The 19,881-nt window shown below is 47.1% G+C and overlaps 2 protein-coding genes across 5 annotated transcripts in view; one reads left to right on the top strand and one right to left on the bottom strand.

Annotated features, from left to right (window-relative positions):
* Positions 1-8,045, bottom strand: part of B4GALT4 (beta-1,4-galactosyltransferase 4) — a 36,437-nt gene extending 28,392 nt beyond the window's left edge. Inside the window, exon 1 of one of the 3 annotated variants that reach the window (XM_064466089.1) lies at positions 7,906-8,045. The gene's annotated coding sequence lies outside the window, so the exon portion shown is untranslated. Of the gene's footprint in view, positions 1-7,413; positions 7,436-7,905 lie in introns of those variants that run through there. The other 2 variants (XM_064466073.1, XM_064466081.1) reach the window with 2 other exon arrangements.
* Positions 8,046-8,132: 87 nt separating this feature from the next.
* Positions 8,133-19,881, top strand: part of TMEM39A (transmembrane protein 39A) — a 34,992-nt gene continuing 23,243 nt past the window's right edge. For both annotated transcript variants that reach the window (XM_064466031.1, XM_064466015.1), the window contains exon 1: positions 8,133-8,150. In XM_064466031.1, the coding sequence (XP_064322101.1) occupies positions 8,145-8,150 (6 nt within the window). In that variant the 5' untranslated portion in view covers positions 8,133-8,144. The remainder of the gene's footprint in view (positions 8,151-19,881) is intronic.

Genomic DNA, 19,881 nt, shown 5'->3' with positions numbered 1-19,881 from the left:
GAGCTTTCTTCATTAAACCCTCCAAGAAAGACTTCTACAGCTGACAAGGTAGAAAGATTACTGTATAGCATCAGCTTTTCTATGCAAGACAGATCAAGTCCTCAAGTTTTACAAGATTCTAAACCTGCTCCTTTCACAGGCATTTCCTCCTTTTCAGCAGATTAGTTTCTTTGTAAGGCATTAAGCTGAAAGTTTTTAACACCTCTTTTGTACAACACTTATAATCCTACTACCTTTTCCTATTTAAAAAAAACCACAACAAAATGCCAACTGCACTGAGAAATGAAGTAGTCATGGGCTATTTAAAAAAAAACCCAAACAAAAGAAACCCAAGCCTCAAACACCCTTTGCACTTCTCAGGATTTCAAGCCAAATGAAGCACGCACATTAAACCACTCACTACTGCTGCTGCCACATCCCTCCTTCCTGTAGAGCAGTCGCTCCAACAAGTATAGAGCGCGCTACACAAGCAGCAGACACTTTTCATCCAGGAAACCCCACACCATAAAGAGACTTCTGTTACCTCTCAAATGCTGCAGGAAAGAGTCAGCTCAAAACTTGCAGGACGATTTAAAAAAAAAAAAAAGAAAAAAACCCGAACACATCTCACTTTTCCCCAGCCCTAAGAGACTCCGTAGTGCCATCCCACACGCTCCTCCCCTCGGCTCAGGTCCCAGCTGGCAATGGCAGACAGCCTCTCTCCTTTCCTCTTGGCACAACAGAACCAGCGCCAGGGCACTCAGGCGTGTCTTGACAGAGCGCTGTGCCAGAAGCAATACTGCATACAAATCATTACTATAACAAACCATCCGATTAGAAACAAAGGCTCAAGCCTTTGCTTATAAAAGCAAACCACAATTTCTGTTGGAGCCTTTTTGGTATCTGCTCCATTTGGAGGTATTTAATGTTAGAGATGCCATTCTTCTTATGTAGATCAAGCTGCCTGCCTTCTTGTTCATACCTGTGGGAAGGCCAGGTGCTCCCACTACACTGCTCTCCATTATCACCCAGATATCCTTGCCCATGACACTGCCACCCCTGACAGGTGCGCATACTTTATGCAAGGGTCTTTCAACCAGCCTGGTTTACCAACAAAAGTAACACAAGCTAACAAAGTATCACAAATGTAACTTTTGTGAAAGTGACCTTTTCACAAAAGGTAACATTATTACAAGGTTGTCCCTCACTGGTGCTTTTCCACTGCTTTGCTCCATAACACTCCACTAGCAACCTCGCAGAATCAGCAGGCTGGAAACGATGGATGTGTTGCTGACATCTTGCCCATCTGGGGCTCCCCCAGGCTACCAGGGCAGCAGCACCACAATTTTAGCCATGCTGGACGAGCTCCAGACCAGTACACAGCTGCCAGGAAGAGTTTTGCTGCAAACCTGCCTAAGCCTCCTCCCTACCTGCTATATATTAAGCTGCCAAACACACTTCCTTCCACAAACCCTCACTTACGTTAGAGGAATTTATGAACCCACCTATGTCAGGTAAGGGGTGGGATTTTCTCATGCTTCCAGTCAACATACAGATAATGACAAAACAGAAAGGATGAGGCCTGAGTACACACCGGGTACGCGGCTAAGATAGACAGTATTAGAGGTAGGGAGAGAAAGGATAGCTACAGCCTCATGTCTTAATTTCCCTTAACTCAAACCTCTTTGAGGTCTTACCTGCTTGGAATGTATGTATTGCACAACATATGTCTAAGCTTCCCCATTAAGCCTCTCTATGCCACAAAGGCCTTATTAGGACTGCACAAGAATTTTGGGGAAAAACTTCCTTGTTTCAGGCACTTCACAGTGCAGAAAAAACCCCAACATTTAGGACTACTGTGTGTTTTAACTGCTCAGCCATAAAGTTAGACCAGCCTGGATCTCAACTGTCACCATCTCACCTTCCTCTCCACTCTAGTCCCCAGACTATACTTTCTCTGCACCGGCATCAGTTCTCATGCAAACACGGGGCTAGCCAGATCAGAAGGCAAACAGTTCCTGCCAGAAAATCTACTCCTGTGTGGGCTCCTCTCTACAGGCTGCAGTCCCTGCCAGGACCCTGCTCTGGCATGGGCTCTCCATGGGCTGCAGCTTTCTTCAGGGCATGCTCATCTGCTGCAGCACAGGGTCCTCCACAGGCTGCAGAGTAGGTATCTGCTCAGCACCAGGGGTGCCTCCTCCCTGCCCCTGGTGTTCACAGAGCTGTTTCTCACTTTTTTTTTGGTTGGTTGCTTTTTTTCCTCACTTTCTCCTCACTTCTCTGAGCCACATTTTTCCCTTTCTTAAATACATTTTCCCTGAGGCACCAACAACTTGGCTGGTGGGCTCAGCCTTGGCCAGCAGTGGGTCCATCTTGCTGCCGGCTAGAACTGGCTATGTTCAGCCCAGGTGCAGTCCCTGGCCTCTCCTCACAGAGGCCACCCCTGCTGCCAACACCTTGCCACCTACACCTGATACAGCACTTCATTAGCTAAAGTGAAATATTGACTTAAAAGTTGTTTAAAAGACCCAGCACATTGCTTGATATGTAGGGCTTCTTAATGATTACTCATACCTATTTACTCAGAATGTGTGTCATTTTCTGACTACTAGCATACCCAGGTGAGAGTCCTCTTCACCCTGTACCTCCAGCCACAGCAGGCACCTGTGAGCTATGCGTGTGAGCTTCATTGTCCTCTACTGATGTCCAGAATAGTAAGTACACACTTCTGCCACCTGACATTAACTGGCTGACACTTTGTGACAGTTCACCTAGACAGTTATTGCTACATGGTATAACTGTTCTGCCATAGCTATGCATATCTATCTTCAGGTAGACAAACTCAAGGTCACAATGTCACCAATACAGAAGACATTTCAATTGACATTTTCACTTTATATAGGGCCCTAAAGGAATCTTGGCTTTAGGGTAACTTTTGTTCCAATGCTTTAACATCTATCTCAAATATTAGGCAGTGTATTATACAGCTACTTTAACATTTCCAGACAATTTGGTGAGCAAGCAGCAGACATTTTTATATAGTCACATTTCACTTATAAAACAGATGCCTAACTCTTGGCAAACACTCAGCACCTAAACCATCACATTAAGATTTCTGAGATTACCAAAGGAAAAAGCTCATGCTTTCTTTACTGAGCAAGTAGTGAGCCTTTACTGCAAGTGACCCAACATCATTACCAAGGACAGGCAAACTGACCAGGTGCTATTCCAATACTCCAGTACAGTTTTTACTTTCCTAAGATATAGTGAACTCTGGTTTTATGCTAGGAAATGTAATTTAATGCCTCCAGGCCAAGAAACACATTTATGAATGGCCTCTCTTGTTACACAAGTACAGCTGAGCCACTGACCTCACTGTGTAAGACACAGCACTGTCAGACTACGCAGTCAAAGAGATGGAGCAAGGCACACAGCAAACAGTACTGACACACCCTGTAATTACCTAGCTGCTTACCACAGAAGTATCTTTTAAAAAGATACAGCACAATTTAAAAACACCTTCCCTCCAAAATCAGTGGAATATCCTGAAAAAAGCACATGGTAGAACAGATTTCTGTGAACACAGGAATCCCACATATAATGGAAAGTTAAGGTCATGATTCAACTCAGCAATACCCTATCTTTTTCTGGCAGCTACTTGCTGGAGTGGATGCCAGATGTCAAAGACCTTGCCACTTCACAAAAAAAAACACAAACAAAAAAACCACAAAACCCCTCAACATGTTTCTGACCAAGTTCTTCACTCACCTCCTGCACAAAAAAACACATCTGAGGAAAACACTATATTAAAACAGTGCATATTCTTATTTTGGCTTTAAATACTTCACAATGATTTCTTTAAACCAAAGTGTCAACCTCAGAAAGCTATAGCAATGAAGGACAGAAGTTGAGACCTGTGGCTACTTAGCACATTTATAATTTTCAGTTTACAAGTATCTATGAACAAATTTGTAAAAAAATGTAAACTAATAAAGTTGTACATGTATTATGAATGCATAACTAAGAGAATCCCGCTATTTGTTTCTCATGGAAGTACTTCAGCGTGAGAACTGCAGCAAAGACATTCCAGTTGAAGCTTCCTTAGGCATGAACAGAATTTACTTTTTTTTTAATCTCTGCAGTCTTACCTCAGTAAGGATTACACACTGTCAGTGCCTACAGCAAAGACATGTATCAAGAAACGAGGTAGATGGCATTACTTTGTTCAGCTATTAAATGTACAGGAACTTTTCCATGTTAGAATACAATTTACATCTATGCCGATTTTCAACCACTCTGCAGATGGATTTTTATGCAGGAGAAAGTTTCAAACATACAATTTAAGAGTTCTAACTCATATCCTTTAGAAGTGTTATGACCTAGAACAGTGTTTGACAGAATTCAAAACTGTTTCAACAAATCTAGTTCAACATAGCAACAAGCAATTTTAATCATATGCTTGTGGAAGTAATCCTAAAAACATACTCTCTCGAGAATCAGGATATTGTTAAACCTTTTGGACAAGCAGCTCAGTAAAATTTCATGCAGTGGGACAGAGTGTATCACTCTTCCTCCCACTCTGTTACTAAACTCCTTTCCCCATCTCACTGAATCTTGCTGGGGAGTCTGGAGAGATAAAGATGAGATGTGATGTGGACTCCTCCTCTCAGCGTTCAAGAGCTCCTGTCCCTCTACAACCCTCCTCCTTGGCACCCAAATAGCAGCCAGGCTCTAGGCTCTTTCCATGAACAAGAGAGAAGGTTGCAGGGGATGATACCTAACTCAAAAGCAGAGAAACAGAAAGTGGCTCTTTTCCATCCCTTCACTTCTTGTTATTGTGCAGGTATTGGTCCTCCCCACTCACTGCTGAACTCTTGCAATGAATTTTATTCTCCAGTCAGCTACAGGACTGAAGACTGAGGTGGACAAGGTTAGTGCTACAGATGCCCCAGCAACATCAGACCCCAAATTTTTTTCTGATATTTATAATTACATTTAGAATCATTATATCAGTTTAAAAGGATTATCTGAATTATAATGCATGATAACTTTTATCCCACAATTCACTGCCTGACAAATAAATATTACCCAGTTTTTGCTCTCAGCAGCACCACCACATATATGCTAAAAAAAATTTAAGGACACCAAGATGACACAATCATAGCTGTAAAGCACATTACTTGCACATATGCCAAAGCACTTCCAACAGGAAAAAAGCACAGACACACATACTTACAAAAACTCCTAAATATGTTAAAAACTAACCAGAAAAGAGTGATGGAAGCTCTATGCCATTGTTTCACAAAATTTTCAAAGACCCATTTTGTCATGGTTTAACCCTGGTCATCAACCAAGCACCACACAGCTGGTCACTCACCCTCTCCCCCACAGCTGGGATGGGGAGAGAGTCAGAAGAGCAAAAGTAAGAAAACTTGTAGGTAGAGAAAAGAACAGTTCAATGATTGAAATAAACCAAAGTAATACTACTAATAATAAATTATAATGAAAAGGAAAACAACAAAAAGAGAAAGAAACAAAACCCAGGAAAAACAGGTAATGCAACCACTTACCACCTGCTGCCTAATGCCCATCCCATCCCCAAGCAGCGATCACTGCCTCTCGGCCAACTCCCTCCAAATTATATACTGAGCATGATGTCATATGGTATGGAATATTCCTTTGGCCAGTTGGGGTCAGCTGTCCCAGCTGTGCCCCCGCCCAGCATCTTGTGGGCCTCCTCACTAGCAGAGCATGGGAAGCTGAAAGGTCCTTGACTCTGCATAAACACTGCTCAGCAACAAGTAAAACATCAGTGTGTTATCACATTATTCTCACAATCCAAAACACAGCACTCTACCAGCTACTAGGAGGAAAATTAACTCTATCCCAGACAAAACCAGGACATTTATACACAGTGCAAAAAACCAGCCTCTGAAGCAGAAAACAGCTAGTCCAGTTGCACACCAGCTGCATGGCTTCTGGACAACATATATGCCTAAACCAGCAGGTTTTTAACTGAACCCTTGCATCAAAGCAGGCAGTCATTTGACCAGGCTTCAGAATCTCCACCTCTGAGCTAGCAAAACCAAAGTTCACCAAACTCCTTCAGGCGACTTAGATTTAGGATCATATGACAAAAAAGAGAAATCAAGCACACCTCAACTTCTATTTTTTTCCTAAGTATTACTTAGAAGAATGTGGCAAGTCAAAGCAGAGAGAAAGAGAAAACCCCAAGCCTTCCAAAGCTGAAGTAACAAAATTTCTTACTTCTAACTGAAAAGTATTTATGAAAATGAAATACAGCTGTTACAAAAATGACAAGGAAATACCTACATAAATCAAAACCATGACTGATCATACTTAAAGTGTTTATCAAGAAAACTCATTAATGATAACAGTATCTTGCACGAAAGGTGATATACTTTACGGTGTTAAAGAAAGGTTCATGAAACATTATCTAAGTTGAATAGTGACAGAGAATAATACAAAACTCCAAAGTCACGCTTTTCAGTAGTCTAAACTTAGTCAGAATATTTGTAATTAACAACAGAAGACTTACAGAATAGTCACTGAGCTGCAGAGAAAAGTCTTCAGAGAAAAAGCGTCTCACATAACTACCAACCTTACTGATAAAAAGTGTAAATATTTAAAGAATATGAACAGAGTTCTGTTCACACAATAACAAAGTTTATTTCTCTGGTTTTTTTTTTTTTTTTTTTAACATTAGCCACCTCAATTACATCAAACTTTCACCTTCCTTTTCTCTAAAACTCTTTGTTGAAATGTGAGCTCTTCTAAACTGACTCAGCTGCCCCTTGGGCATTTCCATAGCTGTTAAGTGACAGGGTGGAAAGAATGTTAGATTGATAAGAGATCGTCACTATTAACTCTTTGAAACACGCAGGTATCAGTAAGAAACTGAATATAGGTATTCTCCTTTTTGACTATCACTACCACAGCGCTGTGAAAATATTAAGTCTACAAGGTTTCTAATCATATCAGAGCTATAGTTTAAAAAGTATTTGTATTATGACTCAGAAACCAAACCTCCTCAAATACTCCCACTAGTGGTCCAGCTTCTGCTTTCCCTCAAGACCTACAAACACATTTCCATCATTGCAAACTGGGGCATTTTCATCAAATGAGGGCTCCCATGAACCTGTGCAAGCCTCCTCTCAAGCTCACTGATCACTGTTCAGGGTCCTCCAAAATAGTATCTAGAGCAATGAGTGAAGCAGTTTAGGTCTCATCAGTGAGAAAATTTTTGAGTACAGCATCACTTGCCTGCAATCCAGTTTCTCTATGCATGAAATGGAATAAATATAACTAAATGTACTTTACCATAAACGCTTTGGTTAAAAGAAAAACCCCAGTCCACTACACCCATCCCCCTGACTTAACAACCTTTGAGCCCGATACAGTAAGTACTTCTACCTGGTACATTATTTTGAGATATGTAACTGTTTCCAATTACATCAGTCACGCTGCACCGCAACGAAGTTGCGTACCGGCTGATGCATTTGCAAGATCGCATCCCCGAGTCCTGCCTTTGCTGTTCCCCGGGAACCACCTGCAGAGGGACCCCCTACAGAGGCCAGGGACAGCCTAGAGGCAACAAGCTGCAGAAACCGAGACAAACTTTCCTCCACGCACCAGACGCTCCAAGTTGCCTCACAAAAGCGAGGCAAAACCCCCTTCGCTCCGGATTTAAAACTGAAAGACCATGCGGAAATTAGTTATCCCCTCCCCTCCACCTTCCCACTCCTCCCTCCAGAGCTTCACCCGGTCCCCACACCCCGCTCCCTCCCGTACTCCCCCTCTCCCCGCGGGCCGGGGGCAGGCCCGCCCTCGCGGCAAGCGGTTCTCCACAGCGCTCACCCACTTTTTAACCGCTTTTTAAGCCCTTTTCAACCGCTTTTAACTTACGAGGGCGGCCGAGGGGCGCCGCCGGGCCGGACACCGCTCGACCCCGGGAGACCCAGCCCCGCTCCCGGCGCGGTCTCGCGCCCCCGGCCAACCAACAGCCGCCCCCGCGCGCAGGCGCTCTGCTGCCGGCGCCCCCTCCCCTCACCGCCCAGCCCCGCGTGCCGCCGGTGGGGCGGGGCATGCGCGCGCCTCAACGGCTGCGCGGGGTGGGGGTGAAGCGGCACCGCCACCGGGGCGGGATGAAGGTGAGGCGGCGGTGGGGCTGGGACGTGGGGGAGACGGGCCCTTCTTTCCCACAGAAAACGGGGGAGGGGGCGGCGGGCCGGCCGCTGTGCTCCGCGGTGGCATCGGTCCTCCGCCACCAACCATAGAGCGTGGGGATAGAGCGGCCGCCTCCCGCCACAGAGACCACCACGCACCCCCACCCCCCGCCGGAGGGACTGAGCGACCCCGCGGTGGCGGTCCTTGTCCGCCGCCACGGAGGCTCCTCGGCGGAGCCGGGAGTAGCGGGCCCTGAGGGCGAGCGGGCCTTATTCGCTTGTTTACTTAGGATTCCGGAGCAAACTCGTGAGGCATAACTTCATTGGCTCAGGTCAGGTGGCGCCGGTGTGTCCGTGGCCGGGTGCCAGAGCTCGGCCGGGTCCCGCCGTTTGCGGGACTGCAGAAGCGCCCGGGTGTTTTGAAGGTGGTGGGGAGCTTTGAGGGGCATGGGCATGCCGGCGTTTGCATTGTTGGTACTCTTGAAGAGTTGCCAGTTTCGCTTTCTCTCAAAATGTGTCCTATTTAGCGCTTCTTTACAGCGAAATCGGATGGGGCTTGGCAGGAGTTCTTTGAATCTCAGAAATCACAACTTAAGATACCTGCTTGCACACCCTAATTGCTCAGGAAAGCAAAAGGTGTTCCCCTTCCTTAATTCTAAGTGGAATTACAAAAGGGCTTTTCGTGTGGAACCTTAAGGGAGTGCAGACAAAACCCCTTCAAGCTTGCATGCCCACATGCAGATGGCTGCAAGCCTTTAGCTGTTATTAGCAAGTTTTCTTAGTGTTTGGAAAAAGCTTCAAAATCCAAGGTATTTTTGCCCGTGGGGCAAATTAGATTTCCATATGGATTAACCAAAGTTCATGTTGTTATACTGCAACATTTGTTGTTTCTCCAGGCAAAGCTTTCCAGCATAACTGCCAGCAGTGGAATTTTGGGTTTTTTTGATCATGGGGCAGTTTACATGACACCAGGCATGCTGGAGACAGATGGGGTTCACCTGTCACAAAGGGGGAAAAGGATTCTGGCTCAGGAGTTAGCAGGCCTTGTTGAAAGGGCTTTAAACTGGATACGAAGGGGGAAGGGGATAAAACCAGGCTTGCTAGGAATGAGCCTAGGGGTGGCATACCTGTGTTGGAAAAGAGATCAATAGATCAACTGAAGTGCATTTATACCAATGCACGCAGCATGGGCAATAAACAGGAGGAGCTGGAAGCCATCGCGCATCAGGGAAACTATGACGTGGTTGCCATCACGGAAACATGGTGGGATGACTCACACAACTGGAGCACTGCAATGGATGGCTACAAACTCTTTAGAAGGGACAGGCAAGGAAGGAGAGGTGCAGGGATGGCCTTGTATGTTAGTGTTTTGACTGTCTAGAACTCAATGACAGTAATGATAAAGTTGAGTGCTTATGGGTAAGGGTCAGGGGGAAGGCCAATAAGGGAGACATCCTGGTGGGAGTCTGTTATAGACCACCCAAACAGGATGAGGAGACAGATTAAGTACTCTACAAGCAGTTGGCTGAAGTCTCTCAGTCTCTAGCCCTAGTTCTTGTGGGAGACTTCAACTTACCAGATATCTGCTGGAAATGCAACACAGCAGAGAGAAAGCAGTGTCGGAGTGTGCTGGTTTTGGCTGAGAAGGGGTTAATTCTCCTCACTGTGGGGGTCGGCTACCTTTCCAGCTTCCCGCGCTCTGCCGCGTGGCGGGGGGGGGCTGGGAGGGGCAGGGCCATGGTGGGGGCGGCTGACCCCGACTGGCCAATGGCAGGTTCATTCCGTACCATGTGACACCATGACCAGTGTATTGAGGTGGGGGCAGTTGCAGCGCGAGCGCGGAGGCGGCGCGGCGTCGGGTCGGCGGGCGGCGCGCGGCTGCGGCGCGGGCAGTTTGTTCCGGCGGTTCGTTCCCCCTCTCCCCTCCCTTCCCCCCCACCCCCCGGGGCTTTGCGCCTCTCGTTGTTCTCCTTTACATTGCATTTCTACTGTTGTTTTCTTTTAATTTTAATTATTAAACTGTTCTTATCCCAACCCACGAGCGTTACCCTTCTGATTCTCTCCCCCATCTACCGGTGGGGAGTGAGCGAGCGGCTGTGTGGGGCTGAGCTGCCGCTAAACCACGACAGTCTTTTTGGCGCCCAACGTGGGGCTCAAGGGTTGGAGATAATAACAGCTGCTGGTCACAGCACCATGTTGTCCTTTTTGCAGTTGGTGTTACAGATTGGTGTTGATTTGTTGAGTCTGCTGTGTTCTGCTGTGATTAGTAATGTTTTGCCTACAAGATTTGTTATACAAACACTCGTTTTCAGCTTTATCTGGTATTTGGGGTTTTTGCTGAAACCGTTACTGTACTTTGGATACCGCCTTGTTGAGGCAATTAGCAACTATACCTCCTCCTCTGAGAGATTTTATATGGAGGAAATACAGAATAATACCTTTGCAACTTTGTTCTATGATGTCTGTGCCTTTGTTACAACAACATCTTTGTATCTTGAACATCCTTGGGTGGTTAAGGTGCACTTATTGTTAGTTTTTGGGCAGGTTGTTTTGGTTTTGACTAAGCAACTTAAGAATATCACCCAGAAATCTGCCCCGAGGCTTGATAGTTACGAGTGGCAGGGCATGTGGGATAGCATGGGCAAATACCTAGGGCAGTGGGCACCCCCAGTGTTTTGGAGTTTCACCCCCGAACAAGTGCAGAATCCTAAAAAACTAGTAGAATATTTGGAGAAAGTATGTTGTTACGCTGGGAACTCCAGAGAGACACAGATAACTGCAACATGCTGGGGCCTGGCCCATGCATACCGAGCCCTGCTCAACAGCATTCAATGCCCCCAGGGGGAAGAGAATGTCTCTGGATTGAAATGCAAAGTGACTGGCGCTGTAGGCAATCCAGCCCGGACGACAGGCACTGCAGCCACTCAAACCCCCACAACAAGTACCGGAGCTAGCTCAGAAAATAAACCCGTATCAGTTGCCCCCATACACAAGACAAAATATTGGAAGCGGACATCAACTCGTTTAGAACGGGATGATGAAGAACCAGGGCCATCGCGGGGAGAGGAGGGAGAAGTAATAAATGAAATAGAGACCACCCGATCCCTGTCCTTAAGCGAGTTGCGAGATATGCGAAAAGATTATAGCCGTCGTTCAGGTGAGCACATTGTCACCTGGCTGCTCCGATGCTGGGATAATGGGGCCAGTAGCCTGGAACTAGAGGGAAAAGAAGCCAAACAATTGGGATCCCTTTCTGGGGAAGGGGGCGTTGACAAAGCAATAGGAAAAAAGCCACAAGCCCTCAGCCTCTGGAGGCGACTCCTGTCTGGAGTGAAGGAAAGGTATCCCTTTAAAGAAGATGTTACATATCGCCCAGGAAAATGGACAACTATGGAGAATGGCCCTACCTGGAGCCTCTGGCAGAAAGCACCAGGGGAGACCCGGGGTCGACCCCTAGGGTTTTGGAGTCGGGGATACAGAGGGTCCGAAGCCCGCTATACTCCAACTGAAAAAGAGATATTGGCAGCATATGAAGGGGTTCGAGCTGCTTCAGAAGTGGTTGGTACTGAAGCACAGTTGCTCCTGGCACCCCGACTGCCAGTGCTGGGCTGGATGTTCAAAGGAAACATCCCCTCTACACACTATGCAACTGATGCTATGTGGAGTAAATGGGTTGCACTGATTACCCAGCGGGCTCGAGTAGGAAACCCCAGTCGCCCAGGAATCTTGGAAGTGATTATGGACTGGCCAGAAGGCAAAGATTTTGGATTATCACCAGAGGAGGAGGTGACACGTGCTGAAGAAGCCCCACTGTATAACCAGCTGCCAGAAAATGAGAAGCAATATGCCCTGTTCACTGATGGGTCCTGTCGCCTTGTGGGAAAGCACCGGAAATGGAAGGCTGCTGTATGGAGTCCTACACGACAAGTAGCAGAAACTGCTGAAGGAGAAGGTGAATCGAGCCAGTTTGCAGAGGTAAAGGCCATCCAGCTGGCCTTAGACATCGCTGAACGGGAAAAGTGGCCAGTGCTCTATCTCTATACTGACTCCTGGATGGTGGCAAATGCCCTGTGGGGCTGGATGCAGCAATGGAAGCAAAGCAACTGGCAGCGCAGAGGCAAACCCATCTGGGCTGCCGCACTGTGGCAAGATATTGCTGCCCGGGTAGAGAACCTGGTTGTAAAGGTACGTCATGTGGATGCTCACGTCCCCAAGAGTCGGGCCACTGAAGAACATCGGAACAACCAGCAGGTAGATCAGGCTGCCAAGATTGAAGTGGCTGAGGTGGATCTGGACTGGCAGCATAAGGGTGAACTATTTCTAGCTCGGTGGGCCCATGACACCTCAGGCCATCAAGGGAGAGATGCGACATACAGGTGGGCTCGTGATCGAGGGGTGGACTTGACCATGGATATTATTGCACAGGTTATCCACGAATGTGACACATGCGCTGCAATCAAGCAAGCGAAGCGGGTAAAGCCTCTGTGGTATGGGGGACGATGGCTGAAATATAAATATGGGGAGGCCTGGCAAATTGACTATATCACACTCCCACAGACCCGCCAAGGCAAGCGCCATGTGCTTACAATGGTAGAAACAACGACTGGCTGGCTGGAAACATATCCTGTCCCCCACGCCACTGCCCAGAACACTATCCTGGGTCTTGAGAAACAAGTCCTGTGGCGACATGGCACCCCAGAGAGAACTGAGTCAGACAACGGGACTCATTTCCGAAATAGCCTCATAGACACCTGGGCCAAAGAGCATGGCACTGAGTGGGTGTATCACATCCCCTATCACGCACCAGCCTCTGGGAAAATTGAACGGTACAATGGACTGTTAAAAACTACACTGAGAGCAATGGGGGGTGGAACATTCAAGCACTGGGATACACATTTAGCAAAAGCCACATGGTTAGTCAACACGAGGGGATTTGCCAACCGAGCTGGCCCTGCCCAGTCAGAATCCTTACGTACTGTGGAAGGGGATAGAGTCCCCGTAGTGCACACAAAAAGTATGCTGGGCAAAACAGTCTGGGTTCTTCCTGCCTCCGGCAAAGGCAAACCCATTCGTGGGATTGCTTTTGCTCGAGGACCTGGGTGCACTTGGTGGGTGATGCGGGAGGATGGAGAAATCCGATGTGTGCCTCAAGGGGATTTGATTTTGGGTGAAAACAGTCAATGAACTGCATGGCACAATGTGAACTGCTATATAATACTGTGTGTCACCTCTGTGTTGTACCAATGATATCAGAGTACGAGCCTCCCAACCCATGGAAGATCAACTACGAAACAAGCCGTGCAGCAGTGATGGAACGATGACTGACTCGGTATGCAGCGACCCAGCGCCACACACCATCTCTCCCACCCGGAAAGACTGATACAACAGATGGAGCCCAGAGTCATGGACTGGATGAACTCAATGGACATTTTTAATGGACATTGTACAGGGAAGGTCCATGAACTAAGGGAATGATGTCTGTGTATTATGTTAAAGGATGGGAAGGGGAGGGGTGGTGGTTGGTATGGTTGTATTGCATTATATGGGACCTGGGCATGGTGTAAATGGTATGGAATAAGGGGTGGAGAATGTGCTGGTTTTGGCTGAGAAGGGGTTAATTCTCCTCACTGTGGGGGTCAGCTACCTTTCCAGCTTCCCGCGCTCTGCCGCGTGGCGGGGGGGACTGGGAGGGGCAGGGCCATGGTGGGGACGGCTGACCCCGACTGGCCAATGGCAGGTTCATTCCATACCATGTGACACCATGACCAATATATTGAGGTGGGGGGCAGTTGCAGTGAGAGCGCGGAGGCGGCGCGGCGTCGGGTCGGCGGGCGGCGCGCGGCTGCGGCGCGGGCAGTTTGTTCCGGCGGTTCGTTCCCCCTCTCCCCTCCCTTCCCCCACCCCACCCCACCCCCCGGGGCTTTGCGCCTCTCGTTGTTCTCCTTTACATTGCATTTCTACTGTTGTTTTCTTTTAATTTTAATTATTAAACTGTTCTTATCCCAACCCACGAGCGTTACCCTTCTGATTCTCTCCCCCATCTACCGGTGGGGAGTGAGTGAGCGGCTGTGTGGGGCTGAGCTGCCGCTAAACCACGACACGGAGGTTCCTGGAGTGTGTGGGAGATAACTTCCTGATGCAGCTGGTGAGCGAGCCAACAAGCGGAGGTGCCCCGCTGGACCTGCTGTTTATGAACAGAGAAGGCCTGGTGGGTGATGTGGTGGTTGGAGGCTGTCTTGGGCTCAGTGACCATGACATGATAGAGTTTTTGATTCTTGGAGAAGTAAGGAAGAGGGTCAGCAAAACCACTACCCTGAACGTCAGAAGGGCAGACTTTGAATTGTTAAGGAGCCTGGTTAACACTGTCCCTTGGGAGGCAGTCCTGAAGGGCAAAGGAGTCCAGGAAGCTTGGGTGTTATTAAAGAAGGAAGTCTCAAAGGCACAGGAGCAGGCCATCCCCATGTGCCATAAGTCGAGCAGACGGGGGAGAAGACTGGCTTGGCTGAATAGGGAGCTTTGGCTGGAACTCAAGTAAAAAAGGAGAGCTTACCACCTTTGGAAGAAGGGGCAGGTGACTCAGAAGGACTACAAGGATGTTGTGAGGTTATGCAGGGAAAAGCTTAGGAAGGCGAAGGCCCAGCTGGAACCTAAACTGGCCGCCACTATTAAAGATAACAAAAAATGTTTTTATAAATACATCAGTGACAAAAGGAGAGCCAGGGAGAATCTCCCTCCTTTGTTGGATGTGGAAGGTAACCTTGCCAGGAAAGATGTGGAGAAGGCTGAGGTACTTAATGCTTTCTTTGCCTCAGTCTTTAATAGTCAGACTGGTCATCCTCAGGGTTGTCAGACCCCTGTGCTGGGAGATGGAGATAGTATGCAGAATGAAGTCCTGGTTGTTGAAGAGGTGGCAGTCACTGACCTGCTCCTTCACCTGGGATGTTCACAAGTCCATGGGGCCGGATGGGATCCACCCGAGGATACTGAGGGAGCTGGCAGAGGAGCTCGCCAAGCCACTGTCCATCATTTATCAGCAGTCCTGGTCAACCAGGGAGGTCCCAGATGACTAGAAACTACTGAATGTGTCGCCCCTCTACAAGAAGGGTCGGAAGGAGGAGCCAGGGAACTACAGGCCTGTCAGCCTGACCTCAGTGCCGGAAAGGTCATGGAGCAGATCGTCTTGAATGCCATTCCACAGCACATGCGGGACACCCAGGGCATCGGGCTCAGCCAGCATGGGTTTATGAAAGGGAGGTCCTGCCTCACTAACCTGGTCTCCTTCTATGATAAGGTGACCTGCTTAGTGGATGAGGGGAGGGCTGTGGACGTTGTCTGCTTGGACTTTAGTAAGGCCTTTGACACTGTCTCCCACAGCATTCTCCTGGAGAAGCTGGCTGCTCACAGCTTGGACAAGTGCACTCTGTGCTGCGTTAAAAACTGGCTGGACGGCCGAGCCCAGAGAGTGGTGGTGAAAGGAGTCAAATCCAGTTGGTGGCCAGTCGTGAGTGGTGTTCACCAGGGCTCAGTGTTGGAGCCGGTCCTGTTCAATATCTTCATTGATAATCTGGATGAGGGGATTGAGTGCACCCTCGGTAAGTCTGCAGATGACACCAAGCTGGGTGGAAGTGTCGATCTGCTGGAGGGCAGGAAGGCCCTACAGAGGGACGTGGACAGGCTGGATCGTTGGGCTGGAGCCGACAGCATGAGATTCAACAAGGATAAGTGTCGGGTCCTGCACTTGAGTCACAACAACCTCATGCAACGCTACAGGCTTGGGCAGGAGTGGCTGGAGAGCTGCCTGGAGGAAAAGGATCTGGGGGTGTTGGTTGACAGCCGGCTGAACATGAGCCGGCAGTGTGCCCAGGCGGCCAAGAAGGCCAACGGCACCCTGGCTTGTGTCAGGCATAGCGTGGCCAGCAGGAGCAGGGAGGTGATCGTGCCCCTGTACTCGGCACTGGTGAGGCCGCACGTCGAGTACTGTGTTCAGTTTTGGGCCCCTCAGTACAAGAAGTACATTGAGGTGCTGGAGTGTGTCTAGAGAAGGGCAACAAAGTTGGTGAAGGGTCTAGAACACAAGTCTTATGAGGAGCAGCTGAGGGAATTGGGGTTGTTCAGTCTGGAGAAGAGGAGGCTGAGGGGAGACCTTATTGCTCTCTACAACTACCTGAAAGGAGGTTGTAGCAAGGTGGAGGTTGGTCTCTTCTCCCTAGTAACAAGTGATAGGACAAGAGGAAATGGCCTCAAGCTGCGCTAGGGGAAGTTTAGATTGGATATTAGGAAAAACTTCTTCACCGAAAGGGATGTCAGGCATTGGAACAGGCTGCCCAGGGAGGTGGTGGAGTCTCCATCCCTGGAGGTATTTAAAAGAAGGGTAGACGTGGTGCTTGAGGATATGGTTTAGTGGTGGACTTGGCAGTGATAGGTTAGCGGTTGGACTCGATGATCTTAGGGGTCTTTTCCAACCTTAACGATTCTATGATTCTACCCGCAGAAAAGGAACAATTACTTTAAAATTTTATGGTCTAAATATCAAAGCCATTTCACTGACAATGACAAGTAAAGCAAAAGGGGAGCAGTAGGGTTGACTGTGGCGCTGCCCTGCTATGTCCGCCTGGCTCTAAGGTAAGTCTGCAGATGTGCCCATCAGGAGCTGGAATGTTCTACCCAGACCTCGTAAAGTTGCATCCAAGAGGAATCTGCTGTCAAGCACTAAAAGAGCCCTTCAAGAAGGTGGCAAAATTAATCTTCTTTTGTGGTGAGAAATTACTTCTGTTAAAAGAACCAGAGAGGAGGAAAATTCTGTTTATACGTGTAAGAAATTAGATGAAGCAAAATGTTGCAAATGTTTTTGCAAGAAAAAAATAACCTCTGCTGAAACTGTCGGAAATGAGATCTAACAGAGAATGAAGGTTAATCTTTAATTCCTTCTGTTTGTGAATAGTGAAGGATGTTGATAATCCAAAATTAAAAGACATCTGAGTAGTTTTCCAGTAAAACTGCATAAGTGATCCCTCTTCTAATGGTATCAGTCACATCTTTTGATAGTTTTAGTTGGGTTTTATGTTATGTAATTATCAAATTGACAATCTGAATTGTCAAATTCAGTTGCTACTTGCTGATTGTAATCAAATCTGTCAAAGCGGTCTCAAAGATCTTAAGTTTCTATTAGTGCCGTGAGAATTGGAGCTGTAGGTACAGAAGATGCTCCGCAGAGAGAGTGACAGTGTTAGTCACTGTTAGACCCAGCGAGCATGTGTTGGCGTTATCCAGCTTGTCAGTCCACGCGCTTACTGCAGATTTAATCAGCGTGTACCTTGAGTCCCAATGTGCACAGCAAATCGCGTTCTTACTCATCCTACGGGCCAGCGAAGATAGGTGAGCCAACAGAGAGACATGAAGCTTTTGTGGTGGTGGTAGTCTCACAGGACACATGAGGGGAGGGAAGAGGTGGCCAAAGGTATGTGTGAAGATGCTAGATGTGAATCGGGATATGCAGAGGTGTTGAGTGGACTTGGAAGTATCAGGGATGCCATGTCACAGAGGTATAAAGGATGTGCGAGAAACTTGGGCTATTGCAGTAAAGGCACCAGGGTGGGGTGTGGGAAAGAAATGCCCTGAGAGCAGCAATTAACTGTGTTTATGGCCCATGGAACACTGTTAAACTGGTGCAAGCACTTCTGTGGCTACACGTTTCTAAAAGTCCCTATGCATGTTTTCCTCCACGAGTGTTCTTATCTGGCGCATTTAACATTTCCCAAACTTTGTTTAATATGGTTTCTTCTCTCTGGGCTAAATGTTATGCTTGTTGTAAAAAATAAAACTCTCTTGTGGATCTCATGGGAACAGAGTCTGTATTGAGAAGGGTCCTGAGTCTGGGGTCTCCTTCAGCGATCTATCCTTAATATTTTATTAAGCAAAACCTTACTTTTTTCTCCTACCTCAAAAACTCAGATTGTCCTAGATGAGATCTTTAGCTGTTGATTTTAATTTCGCTTGTAGAATATGACAGAAACTGAACTTAAGCTACCCAGAATATCAGCCATGCATCACTGGGCTCCGCACCATATGCAAATGTAGTACAAGCTTTTTTTCCCCAAATGTCCCAGTGACTCAAGGTTTTCAAAGTGTAAAATGATACTTTTGAGATCTTCCAAAAAGACCAAATAATCATCAGTTGTGGAAATAATGCCATCCAATAAATAAGTATCTGTAAACTTAGTAGTAGGTATTTCAGTGGAATACTACTGTTTGCAGTAGGACATACAATATACAGCATGTTGAGTAACATTATTGTGTTGAGGTGATGAACAGACATTTTTTTCCTGTCTGGGATGAGGCAATGATATCAGACAGAAAAACTGATACCTCATCAGTTTCTTTAGCACAGCATAAACAGTTTCCCTCAGAAATCAGACCTGTACCAGCAGGTTCTTAGCTCTACTAAAAAATTACTGATTAAGTGATCCTGGATGTAGTTTATCTCAATAGACCGTCATAGAAATAGTGGAATTTCTGAGCAAACAGACTTAGGTCATTTCGGTCTGTTTCTGTTAGTGTTGCTAATTGCTGAGCAGGAGTAGATTTTAAAGCCCTGCAGGTTAATTTCCTATTCACAGAGACATCAGTGATCTGAAGGAAAATTGTTCCATAACACAACTTGTAGAAGATGTATGGAAGCACCGTTTTCTTGGATGCAGATACAAAGTCCACATTGGAAGCTATTCGCTGCGGCAAGTGTGAAAGCAGCCATTCTTTTTGTCTCTGTTCTTCAATCTCAGAGTTTAAACACAGGCCTTTTACCTGATAAATCTTTTGGATGAAAGCTGTTTGCCTGATGCAGTGTGGCCTTGAAAGGTGAACAACAGCAGTGACCCTTTCTTGCATGTAGATATGATACAGAGGAACTTTTGGAAGGCAGTTAAACCAACTTCCCAGGCAGTGTTTCACACAAAGAATTCAAGCAGTGTTTGTGTGGGCACAAGAGGATGTTCTGCCTCAAGTGTTTAGACGTTAGTGGCTCGCAATCCCTGTTGACATTAGTATTTTCTGTAAGAGTGTTAAGATAGTTGTGTTAAATTGAGAGTTGTGTGCTCCTATTTTTACTCTTTTTCAGCTATGCCCTATTTCAAACCCCTGAGCCCAATCCTAGCACACGCCAAGTAAACACACTGCAGCACAAAATAACTTCCATGGAAATACACCCTGGCAGTGATGACTTACTGTCACAGCTGTACAAGTCAGCAAAGCAGAGCTGAGTTTAACATGGGCAAGGTAGGTGCTGTAATGGTTTGGTGTCAGTAGCAAGGAGTTTAAAGTGGGCTTCAAAAGCCATCCCAGCAACTGGTGGATGTTCAAGCAATTGGTTCATGCTGAATTTTATGTTGCTACAGCTACGTGGGTACGTGTGCAGGAGTGTCTTTGCTTTGTCGAGATAAGGCTTTGGCTCTCTGAGTTAAATAACAGCTGTATCCCAGGGTGAATTTACAGGACTGTTAAGGGTCACACCCATATGTGTCCTAGAGATCGTGGAGCAATAGCCCTGGAATAAAAAGATAGAGGGGTTGTTTGCTAAAATGAAAAAGGAAGGAGTTAAATCAGTAAGACTGGAAAGGGATTTGAAACAGGAGGGAGAGTGAGTAAGTGAGTGAGTGAGTGAGTGAGTGAGTGAGTGAGTGAGTGAGTGAGTGAGTGAGTGATGAAGAAAAATGGTTTAGGT

The sequence above is a fragment of the Phalacrocorax carbo genome, chromosome 1 (assembly GCF_963921805.1).
Source record: "Phalacrocorax carbo chromosome 1, bPhaCar2.1, whole genome shotgun sequence".
NCBI classification, from domain to species: domain Eukaryota; kingdom Metazoa; phylum Chordata; class Aves; order Suliformes; family Phalacrocoracidae; genus Phalacrocorax; species Phalacrocorax carbo.
The sequence above is the reverse complement of the archived record's forward strand: the minus strand, read 5'-3'. Positions and strand labels throughout refer to the sequence as shown.